Source organism: Amphiura filiformis, chromosome 8, assembly GCF_039555335.1.
Source record: "Amphiura filiformis chromosome 8, Afil_fr2py, whole genome shotgun sequence".
Lineage (NCBI taxonomy): Eukaryota > Metazoa > Echinodermata > Ophiuroidea > Amphilepidida > Amphiuridae > Amphiura > Amphiura filiformis.
Genome location: NC_092635.1, coordinates 36,687,292 through 36,700,143, shown reverse-complemented (window position 1 = coordinate 36,700,143; position 12,852 = coordinate 36,687,292). Strand labels below are relative to the sequence as shown.

At 42.5% G+C, this 12,852-nt stretch overlaps 1 protein-coding gene across 1 annotated transcript in view; it reads right to left on the bottom strand.

Annotated features, from left to right (window-relative positions):
• The window catches only part of LOC140158990 (cytoplasmic 60S subunit biogenesis factor ZNF622-like), a 36,470-nt gene that overhangs the window by 13,485 nt on the left and 10,133 nt on the right, over positions 1-12,852 (bottom strand). The window contains exons 5-7 of the mRNA XM_072182290.1: positions 8,290-8,452; positions 7,631-7,764; positions 1,912-2,052 (exon numbers count right to left, since the gene is read on the bottom strand). Coding sequence (XP_072038391.1) covers positions 1,912-2,052; positions 7,631-7,764; positions 8,290-8,452 — 438 coding nt within the window. The remainder of the gene's footprint in view (positions 1-1,911; positions 2,053-7,630; positions 7,765-8,289; positions 8,453-12,852) is intronic.

The following is a 12,852-nucleotide window of genomic DNA, read 5'->3' as shown; positions in this document are numbered from 1 at the left end:
CCGACATGGCATAGACCTAGCCAGCTGGTTAGGCCCAAACCCGGGGCCCAAAGAAATGATAGGTAAATTATATGAATAAAAACAGAATAAAATTAAATATTATATAAAATGCTTTAAAAGTTGTATAGGCCTACCTCGCAAAATTAATTATACACGAATCTCAGTTACAAAATCTGCATGCTTGCACTGAACACATTGCTAGACATCTAGTCTACCGCCTGCATGTTAAGAGGGCTGCTATCATTGCTAACCTGCCTAACAACTAGTCTAGTTCTGCTCATTTATGACTTTGATCATCCTCAACATTGACTTTTACACTCAACTTTGACTTTTGAACACACTTATGACTTTTACAGATTTCTTTCTTTGAAATCTGGTGCTCCTAATTCACAGGAGGGATTTACGTCAACCAACCAACCAACCAATGGTGAGGGTCAAATCTGGACCCGGCCCGTAGGCTAAATCAGTAGGCGCTAGAGGATGGTCTAGAAATCAAAGGGACATGAAATATTATTTTGATTTTTTCCCTACCGATAGGATAGAAGTATAAGTTGAAATTTAAACATGCCTAAATATTCCTATTAAATTGTCACAAATGAGCTAAAAATAGTAAAATCACTGTAAAAATATTCCTTCATAAATATTTATATTTACTTTTCAATATTAAATAAACAATAAAATTTAATCTGTTAGCTTTCATTTGGTACCAAATTTGTAGCCATACACCAAGATTTGAAAATAAAATCAAAGTTCCCGCAAAAGTTGCACTTCCACTAAAAATATCAATTCAACTAGTCCTAGCCCCGGGCCTAGCCCAGCCTAGTCTGAAAACTGAATTGTTTCGCTAGTGGGAGAACGTCACCCACCACATGTGGGCCAGATAAAGTGAGCGCCAGTGCTGGGCCACACGGAAGCCCGGCCAGCGTTGGGCCAGCTCTGGCGACATTATGTGGTCCATAAGTGACACACTATATTGGACCAGTTGTGACCGACTTGGTCTGGTCCAGTGCTGGCGCTCACTTTATGTGGCCCAACCCTGGTCCAGTACTGGGCCAGTGCAAATGGGCCCTTTTACTGGTCCAGTGCTGGTGGGTGTTTGCTGTGTACTTGACATCATTGTTTATCAACAAAGGTAAGGGACTCGTTTATCGTTATGCTTGAACGAACCGCTACAATGTTCAATGGCTTTCTTGTACTATATGAAATGTGGTGGGCGATTTAAAATACACGTGCCCTGAACAAACTACGATGTGTACGCACACTGCAGGGCAAAGAACAATGGAAGTTGCCACAATCCGTGCGCATACTGCAGGGCAATGATGTCACATGTCAAGTGGTCTATACAGTAACCGTAACAGTATTTTGATGAAACTTTTACATTTGATATTTGTATTTAATGGTGACAAGACTTTTTCTAGGAAGTTGATATCCAATACTTTTATGATAAACAGTTTGCTATTAGCTGCTTTTACACTCATCGTCAGCTCCTGCCCAATCCAGAGCCCTGGACTTTGCTCTGGCTTTTTATGAAAAGAAAGCAGTTTGCTATTGGCTGCTTTTACACTCACCTTCAGCGCCTGCCCAATCTAGAGCCCCATACTTTGCCCTGGCTTTTTATAATAAGCAGTATGCTATTGGTTGCTTTTACACTCATCTTCAGCTCCTGCCCAATCCAGATCTCTGTACTTTGCCCTGACTTTTTATAATAAGCAGAGGTGCTATTGGTTGCTTTTACACTCATCTTCAGCTCCTGCCCAATCCAGAGACCTGTACTTTGCCCTGGCTTTTTATGATAAGCAGTTTGCTATTGGTTACTTTTACACTCATCTTCGGCTCCTGTCCAATCCAGAGCCCTGTACTTTGCCCTGCCTTGATGATACGCAGTGTGCTATTGGTTGCTTTTACACTCACCTGTAGTTCCTGTCCAACCCAGCGCCTTGTATTGTGTCATCAGTCTACCAATCATTCCTGGGTTTCTCTTCACCAGTTGTCTGTCAGTTGGTAAATTCTGTCGGTAATATCTCTGTAATTCTCGATGACCTATCCTTGCCCCTATATGGTGCATAAAAATAATGCTAAATTACAGATTGCTATTTAAGGCCAGAGTAATGGAAGACACATTCGTCCACGCCCGAATTTGAGACTTCTTGATTTTTATCAACACTAAGATGTATTCTTTCACTTGAAACTGATAAAATACAACTTGTTAATATTTACACGTATTTTTGCTTGATTTATTTCACTCTTTTCAACTCTAAAAAGTCACATGGCTCAAGAGAGCTTAGTAAATGGCGGGAAATAATGAGTCAGAAATGCGCTTGTGAATGCGAAAATATTGTGATTACGCTGCGATTCGCTTGGCGTGTGACGGCGCTAACTCTGCGCGCGTATGTCCAACGCAGTCAAGGCGCATTCGGTATGTTTTTAACGCCGGCAAATGCGGTGTAAACAAAACACAAATTTGCAGTCAAAATGCCACTTAGATTTTTTAATTATGTTGAATTTTGGCGGACTAAAAGCAGACATTATAAATTCATTGTTGCAAAAAGATGCATATTAAGACCATGCACCAGGTACAGCTTTTACAAGCGTGAAAATCTTGCCGCTTTTAAAATATAAGGACATTTTGTGCATAATTTTGACATTTTTTACTAAAACGTCGATTTCTCATAGTTCACTTTTGACAATATTGCACGATTTTTGTGACAAGATAACTCGAAAAATATGCAAGCAAAAGGTAAACTTTTTGCACTATCGTTTAGAGTACATCAAAGTCTAGGGAAGGTTTTCTCATTTTTTCAAAATATTTGTTTTAAACAAAAATATACACCATTATGTGCAATTTTAGCTGAATAGAATGACAAAATTGCTTTTTTCACACGCTTTTTTCAATATTTCAAAAAGAGACGAATTTCAAAAAATAAAAAACCTTCCCTAAGTTCATGTCTCTTTTCATTAAAAGCTAACTGATTTTTTTTTACTCCAAACTGATTTTTTTTTAAGTTGTCACAAAAAAATTGGGGTAAAAAAGTGATTTTTTTTTTTTTTTTCAAAAACTCGAGATTTTTGAAAAAATCTGACGTCACCATGAGATTCCTCGACTCATTTCCTTTCCAAAAATGTATAGTTTTATATACTTTGGAGATACAATTCAGAAATAATGATGCTCGAAAAGGTCCATGTTCTCTCCCATTACTCTGCCCTTAAACCATGGTTCTGCCAATGAGGTAGAATCAAAGAGTACCGACTACACCATGTTTGTGTGTCGCTCATGGAAGTCACTTAATGTGCCTCTGTGCAGCCCTCGAATTAACCCACGGCACCGACGGCATATTGCCGTGGGTGCCCACCCCCATTGCCGCAATGCCCTCAAAATATGTCCTTTACCGACTTGCCGTGCCCCTAAATGAAGTTGCCGTGGGTGCCCTAGCCGCCAGCCCTGTCCCTTCATTATAAAATCATTAACAAGTACTGGTTAAATCCCCGCAAAATTGTGGAAAATTAAATCGAAAATCTTGAACATGATCGCTATTTTGAGCATTCATTATCCCATACGTAAGCTTACATATTCAGCCAATCACATCGGCTTTTATACAGTTTATACATTATCTGGTTGCTAGAAATCTGACATTCTGACTTCATTTTCTCGATTGGTCAGAGAAATACCTCCAACGTACTATCGACCAATCAGAAACGCTGTTAGTAACTAATAAGACTCCTCGACCTCGTGACGTAAACAAAGTCTGAGCGCTGGGCAAATCAATTGTTCTCTCGATTATCAAACATTGACTTCCCATTGCAAACTGATGGCGATACTCTTCCGGTCTCGTCTTATCTTGTACATGTGAGCCCATCTCTAGATATGTTTTGCACGAAATAGTTTTTATCCCGGCGAATTTTATCAATATTATTACCAAAGTTACAGCTGTTTCATCGCTGTTTCGAGTCATTTTTGCAGCTCAGAACTAGGGATCGCAAAATTTAACTGAATTAAACTGTTGATTTTTGATTGCTTTGTATTATAAAGCAGGTTTTTAAAGCAATCAGGTTAGTTTTAGTGTAAAGTTGAGAGTCGAATTTACGTCTTTGGTGTCAAATTCAGCTGAATTTTATGTCTTTGGTGTCAAATTCAGCTGACGGTAATGCATCTATTCGCTTTTGAAAAATTGCCTTGGTGCCCTTCTCAAATTTTCAACAGTTGCCTTGATGCCCTTTTGAAATATTACAAATTGCCGTGGTGCCTTGCCTTTTCAGAGAAAATCCACGGCAATTATAAACTTGCCCTAAAAAAGTTGCCGTGCCCCTTCAGATCCTTAATTCGAGGGCTGCCTCTGTGCGTGGTTGTTTGCATTCTGCGCACGTAATGTGTGCTAAGCGATGCAGGCGCAAACCTTTGAAAGCTTTAAGACACAAATTATTGTTCGAATTCAGGCGCTTGCTGATAAATGGCAGAGGCACATTAAGTGCACCACAAGAGCGACAAACCAAAATGGTGGATTTACCGTAGCGTTGCGTATGGTGCAAATATGAGTCAGTAATCTTTCTTTCTTTGAGGTAAACTTAATTGAGGTAAACTCAATGTTATGGACTCAACATTATTGTTACACCCAATTTCCTCAAAGAATTTACAAGGGAGTACTAAAGTTGACTTTATTTACCCTCACGCTTGGTGATATGTGAAGGTTACAATGTTGGATTGTCATACGTGTGGAATAAAACTGTAAGCGTCATTATATTTCAGCAAAAAGCCACAACTGCCTTTGTTTGCTTGCAATTATTATCATACACCCAAACTTTAAAAACAAGAGCACCAAGGGTGCTGTAGCTCAATTGTTATTTGAAATTTGACGTAAATATAATGTTCAGATATATGTATAACCGTTGAATATATCAAATTGGTTTTTTTAAATATACTGGTATTTAATTGTGTTTATAACATTTCTTTATTTATTTATGTCAAATATTGCTAGTTGGTTTTATAAAAACGAGTTAACTCTCAACATTAACAATAAAACTAAATAATATAGTATTTGGTGCATCTCACATTCTTACCAAGTTCAACAATATGACATGCTTGATCATACAAATGAATTCAAGTATCTTGGTGTTACATTAGATCCACTTCTCATGGTGGGGATGTGAAACAAAATTTTAATTTTATGTGGCATAATGTACATGTATATAAAGGTCATTTATGTGCAACAGGGCCCTCCACCTTTGTTCCATAACCATTAAAGGCTTAATGTACGATTTCCGTCAAATTTTAATTTTGTTATTCTTTATTCAAAATGTTGAAATAATATTAGTAATAACTGCCGGGGAGGGTTGCTGTCCGTTTTAAGTTGATATAACGAGGTAAAGTGAAAGAAACCCCACTAGTTATTTTGACCATTTAACATGCAGTTCTATGGGAGGACATATTATCATAATTTTTAAATTATGATAATATGTCAAACTTTTGCTCTGTTGACCTACAAAGACAACAAATTTGGCCGATTCCATTTAGGTGCAAGTTGGGACATGTGTAAACATTACAAATATGCAAAAAAAATCAGGTTTGAAAAAAATTAACCAATTTCATATTATAAGATCGTATATTAAGGCTTTAAGGTATTGGATTTTTTTTTTTGCTATAGCCCCCGAATGAATTATGTTTGTACTCACTAAGGTAGCATTGTGTGTGAATTTTACAGCCGAACTAAGTGCTATTCTTTTTATGGTCATTTTCGTGACTAAAATGGCCCAAAATGAGGGTTTTTCAATATTGCTGTCCATTTCTAATCATTCATCACCCCCATAGACTTTACATGTAAAATAAAAACGCCCATAAAAATTGAATAGCACTTAGTTCAATTGTAAAATTCTCACAAAATGCTTTTGAGTGATTACAAAACTAATGAAATACTTTTAATTCAGGGGCTAATTGTATTTCTTGTGCAATGACATATAGGTCCTTTCATAATAAAATGTCCATCTGAAACAAAGGTGGCCTTAGGAACAACAGCATAGCCAGCATTTTAGTGTGCGGGAGTAAAGCCAAACTCTGTCCCCATTTGTCAATTTTTGACCTTTTTCAGTCATTTTAATGACATACTCTGATCCCCATCCCCATTTTCATCACTGGAAATTTCTGTGTTGGGGATGCAACTTTCCCCCTAGCTCCCAATGCCACTGCTCAGGAGGGAGACAAGGTGCTGAGGTTATTCTGCATATAAATTGTTAATGAATAATAAATAAATGAATGGGCACTAAATATCTTCAGGTATAAACTGACAGGAATATTAGCAGTAATAAATATTTGTCTTTAGGCATGTCCACACAGAGGAATTTTTGCTTGAGCAAAGCGGCTCTCGGACAAAAACTTGGGGGGAAATCTACCATGTGAACGCTCTCACGGATTCCAATTACTAACTTTACCCCAAATTTATCTGTGTCTGTTAATTAGTTAAATAAATGTAGGCTTCAAGACATCCAAATTGCACCTGCATTGCTGAAAAGCCACCCATTTTTTTTTTTTTTAACCATCTGTTTCTGTGGGACAGGAAATCTCAGGGAAAATCTTCAAAAGTTACCCAATTAGGCTACCAAACCATGAGCTTGGCAACCCTGATTACTTTGTCCTTGTAACTTGAACAAACACTCTACTGTTGACATTAGGTTTTAGTGGTTTATGCATATTTAATAGCCTTGATCAAGTCTTTCTCCTTACTTTTTCTCTGTTCATGCTCTTATGAGGAAGTATACCTTGTACTTTGTAGTGCACAGTATGCCTGGGGTAAAGTATGATAAGAAAGTCCACAATCTAGTAATTCAAATGTCAAATAGATTTTCACAAAGTTATGATGGTAAATAAATATCTTGAAAGAATAGATAACTTCAAAACTTTGGAAAGTAATAGAAATTTTTGGAAGATGTGGCAAAGCTTCCATGAATTTTACATTCACTAACTATGGACGCCAAAGGACTTGAAACAAGTCTAATATTTAAGAGCTTTAAAATTTTACAATCTCACATAAAAAATAATTACTATGTAAAACCATGGTAAAACTATCCTCACAAATATCTGAGAGGTCTCTGCAAAAATACACATGCTCCAAATCTAAACCTCCATAAAACACAGTAACATCATTGGCAAAGCTAAAATGTAAACATGTAACAGATGACTTATATTGCTTAAAACACCAAGGTTAAACCTGGTGTAGCATGTAAGTAATCTAGGAATGAGATTATTCTTGTGAAACTGCACAATATTTTGTGACAAATTGCTCGAAAAAGCATACTTCCTGTCCATTTTTCCCCAGCAAAATAAGTAACTTTCATGAACAAACTTGCAAAGATCGCCACCTCAAATTACCAGCTCCATTACTCAAACGATGTAGCAAGAGAAAGTAAAAAACCATTGCAAATTTGTACGATGACAATAGGTCAATTTGCCTTGCAAATTGAGCTAAAAAAAACCTAACCCTAATTACTTCTCTTTCCATACAGGCCAGCATGCTTATATAGTCTTTTTAGCCTGACTAGAGCATTTTGTTCGAGCCTGGTCCCATCACGACCCAAGCATGTCTCCACACGGAGCAACCGTTGAAACAAACAAATAAACAAACATTGTTCCCCTTCTGCAACATACCTGATGGTAAAACTAGTTCATATCCATCTTGTTGAATATTCAAATTATCTTCTTCCACTTCCTCATCTTCCTCCATCGCTGTGGCAACATCATCTCCTTCTTCCGGTCTTCCTTCATGGTCTGGATAGCTAGTCCTGTAAGGAGCAATGATCATAAAGGATGATGAAAGGTATGAGGATCACATCACAAAAAAGGAAAATGCACATAATGAAAGACAGAGATAAAAAGACTAAATCGCATCCGACGGCAGGGCAAAGGTGCGCCGTGATTGGTTGTTGACCTGCGCAGTAAGCCATTTTCTGTCTATTTGTCAGAATTTCAGATGCAAACTAGTCTTTTTATCTCTGTTAAAGGGAGTATATGAAATTTTGAGAATATGGACCCTCTTTCCTTCATGCAATATCTTGGCTAGGCACCCACTCATTAAATGCACTTCAACTCATCCCCAAGTCATGTGGTGTAGGAATACAAAGAACATTCCTAAACCATGAGACTTTGGGATGACTTGAAGTGACTTCCACTGAGATGAGTCTGGTATTTACTCCTAGCTATAATGTAAAAAGAGACACATACAGCAGCCGACAATGCATCTTTTGATACGGATGTACACATACGGTAATTTACATTTAATGATGACTCATATGAAAGTTGTAACGAACCTGAAATCAAAGAACTCTGTGAATTCATAAGCAGCATCTCCTTCATACAGTAGCTTACAGTGACCCTTATCTCTCATATGTGTCTGCACAGCATCTAACGAATAGAATGCTCGTCCTCTCTCATTACACCAAAGGCAAAAGAAACCGCAACCAACTTTTTCACCTATAAAGAAATGATTGGATGTGAACACAATTAGGTCAAGAGAGAAAACTATGAAATGGTTGTACACTGCTTACAACCAAAACTTAGGTATATCTATTTTATATTTTGAATCTTTTTTTAAAAATTTAATGTGAAGAACAGATGTAGAAGATGAAGACATGAAAGTCTCATTAATCTTTCCTGATTGGAGTTGTTGTAAGGACAAATCCATTCTTATACTCCTAACCTACTTCCACTGTTCATCCATTTGGAGACACTGTAGCGCAGCGGTCTAAGACTCGATTAAAAAATCACAAGGTAGCTTGACGTTGTGGGTTCGAATCCCCATGGCGTCAATGCGTTGAGCACTTAGGGAAAGCTTTCAGGCCTGTTGCCTCTCCCCACCCAGGTGTACAAATGGGCACCAGCATTGTTCTTTTGGCACCAGCATTGTCTGTTACCGGGAAGGTAACAGACTCACTGTGGAGGAGGTGTAGCGATCACCTCGCAGCAACATTTCACAGAGTCTAGCCCAATCGCTTGAAAAGAGAGATGGACAATCAAGTCTGTAAACACAGGCTTGTACCCTTTTACTTCCACATTTCTCCATCTCAACCCACTTAAAAAATGATCACCCTTTTCGCTATATATTCCCACGCTCTCAAAATTTGACCACACCAATATCACATTTCCAACCCAAACATTTTGTCAAAGTCAATCACAGAGAAACTCGTTTACTCTCCTCTGATTCCACTGATTTTGAGGATTTGAAATGTAATGATGTACCAAGCTAGGAAGAATATGATATACTCTTCATGTAAGCATACAAAATTAGTCCCAAACAGAAATGTTTGGTAGACTCATAACCGGTGCGATCTTACCTTTCCGATGTTGATTAAGATACTTCTTGCATCGATCCCGAGATGCGGAAAAAACCAATAGTCATTTTGTCCCACATAAATGAATAAATAACAAAAACCCCCGATCCCCGGTGGACTCACCCAAAAGGTGACGTCACACCATATGATAAATCCCTTATCCGACTTGGGATCCCCTACTCGGACCAAACTTGTAGGGGTGGCGGGGTCGGGATAATCAACATCGGAAAGGTAAGATCGCACCGGTTATGAGTCTACCAAACATTTCTGTTTGGGACTAGACTCAGTACACCGGTCGATCTTACCGTTCCGATGTTGATTAAGATACTTCTTGCATCAACATCTGAAAGATCGATCTAGCAAGTAACCGACGGATGGAGGTACAAGATTGGTCAGCATCTGATCAGGGAAAATATTTTCCCCAACGGTCGGGAAACAAAAAAGACCACGCGATCACAGACATAAACCTCCTTACTTAATAAGTTTGGTGGTTAAGAATAGCGACACTGGTTCTTACCATGCTGAGTATTCTGTATAGTCTGAAAACCTGGTACCCGTACACCACCGTATTATGATCGCCCGAACAATGTCCCGGTAAACCTCCCGCCCGTCTCTGATTACTAACGAAACGGAAGTATCGTAGAGAAGGGCGAAGGTGGCTTCCGGGACACCGCCTGCTAGATCTCCTCAAGGGACAACCGAACGGTATACCCAAGATGATGAGATAGCTTGTGTCGAGTGGGTCGTGGGACGCGAAACCTTCGCGATCCCCCGGACCCCACCAACACCTGGACCAGCCATTGCGACAGCGGCTGGACCGAAAGGCTCTGTAAGGGTGATGAATGCGGTCGTGAGTCCTCGCAAGGCTTGTGTTCGGAAGAAATAGTGCTGCAGCGCCTTATCGGACACCCCAGCCTATCTTTGGCTTCAGCCGAACCTTGCCCAACCCTGGGGATTGAGAGGGGCGAATGTCGGTATGCACCGCGCCCGTTCAGTAGTCACGAGAACAGAGCGCCGAAACAGTGTCGCTCCAGTGTTTGTGAACACGGAAGCTAACCTCGAGACCGTGTGCAACTCAGCACCGCCATCCGAAGCCAACGCCAAACCGAAAGCCATCTTGAGAGTTACGTATTTAAGCGCCGCTTTTGACGGAAGGTCAAAAGGGTGACCCTTAAAGTAATCTAAGACTGTGTTGGGAGCCCTTAGGAGGATCACTTCCCTTGTTGGTAGACCCTCGTTGAACATACCGTCGAGGCGTAGACTAATAAGGTAACCATCGGCTATGATAGTCGACCCGCCTCGAAACCTCGGTGAATGGAGAGGACAGCTGACTTATAGCTGGCCCCAGTGGCCCGCTGAAGTCTTGCTTGGAACTTTTCTGTCAGAAACTCCGAACTAGCAGCACAGAGGCTCTAGCGGGAGAGCTATTTGTCTCATTGCACCAAGCGTAGTATGGAGCCAGACTCTGGCTATACGCACGGAGGGTAGACTTCCGCTCTAGCCCGGCGATGAGAAAAAACAGCTTCTGATGGAAAGTATCCCTCCGCTGCGTGTTCCCTGGTAAGGGCCATGCAGCTAACTGCAGGTGCTCTAGTGATAGACTGGGTACCTCCGCTCCGGGCATCCGGAGTAGATCTGGTACTGGGAGTGCCAGCGGCCTTGCCGCTAGCAGAATGACAATGCAGTCTTCCCACCCGATCTTGGCCACCACCCTCATGAGTAGTGAGATCGGAGGGACTGCATAAGCTGTCATCCCTCCCCAGTCTATGGACAGAGCGCCCACGGTGAATGCTTGGGGTCCGCGACCCTTGAGCAGTACACCGGCAGTGGATGATTGCGATGAGATGCGAACAGATCTTTCGAGGGGTGGTACATCCCTTGAAGATCGTCTGAGCGACTCTGCGGAGCAAGGGACCATTCTGCTGGTCCCGACACCCTTCCTCGTGACAGATTGTGCGCGAGGATGCTGGTGACGCCCGCGATGTGTATCGCTCTCATCGTAATCTGCCTGAACTTGCACCACCCTATCAGGTGTCGTGCATGCAGGCTCAATCGTGGTGGCCCGGAGTCCCCTTGTCTGTTGGGGTAGGCTACCACGGTTGTGTTATCCGTCAGGACAACGGTATGTGATTCCACGATCACCTCCTCGTAAGCGAGGAGGTTGATGTGAAACCCTGTCTCTATGGCCCCATAGGCCCGAGACGGAGTCTCCGTGGATGTGGACCCCCAGCCCCGCTTTTGCGCTATGGTCGTCACTACGTGACATACCGGGGTGCAGGAAACCTGACACCCTGGGTCAAATTGGGCTGATGGGTCCACCACCAGAGTTCCTCTCGCGCGATCTCCGACAACGGAACCGCGAGCGATATTGGTGGCGACTGGGCCTGCAAGCAGGCTAGAAGGTGTAGTTGGGTGAGCCTAACGTAGAAACGGCAGTACAGTACGAGGTCTACCATACTGGCCATTAGGCCTACCACCTTCATCGATGCCACAGCGGGTTTTGCCCGAGACTCGGCCAAGAGTCAGGCACACCGCACCATGTTCGTCACCCGCTCGGGTGAGAGCACCGCGAACCCCTCCGTGAGGGTGATCGGGGCCCCTACAAAGAGTGGTGTGTGCGTCGGGACCACGCTGGACTTTTTGAGCTGATCAAAAATCCAGGGTCCCGCACCCACGGACTATCAACCCCATGAGACCCGTAGTCTTCAGTGGAGTGCGTCCGTGATATGAGCCAAACGTCCAGGTAGCAACTGATGTTGACACCCCTGTGCTTCAGGTACGCTGCCACCGCTCTGACCAAGAGTGTTAAACACCCTGGGAGAGATGGACAGGCGGATGGCGGTATCAAAACTGGTAATTTTGATCCTGTACCTAGAAGCGCAGATGCCTCCGATCTTGAGAGGCGATTGGCATATGCAGATAGGCGTCCGAGAGATCTAGCGATGCTGTTCCCATGCCCCTGATGGGGCAGGCTAGCACCGAGGCGAGAGTCCCCATTCTGAACCTCTTGGGCCTGAAGAACGTGTTCAACAGCCTGCGGTTCCGGATGGGGCTCCCGTCGCTGGTCTTCCTTGGAGCCAATGGCTCCAAGATCACCCGTAGAACGGGGGTAGACCGGGACAATCGCCCGCTTCGTGAGAAGCTGTGTGATCCCTGTCAGTAGTGCCCGACGCTGGGGGCCGTCTGACGGCACTACTGTGGACCTCTGAAATGTGCAGGCGAATGTGGGGAGACTGGGTTGCCAGTCTGTAACCCCCACTCACCACTGACCATACCCAGGCGCTCAAAGAGATGGTTTCCCACCTCTGGGTGAAAGCCATAAGCGGTCGTCCACTGGGAGATCCCCTGTGGAAAAACCGCTGAGCCCCCAGGAATGCTCTGCCTAGCTTCCCTTGGAAGAGCGCTTGCTCTTCTTCGGGGCTTGCCAGCTGTTCCTGTGCTACCCTTGCGCCTCCCAGAAATGGGTGCTGCAGAGGTAGTGGGCTCGGGTACTGTTGGTGATGCACGGCCTGCTGAAGTCGGAGCTCCTACCCATGGTAAGGG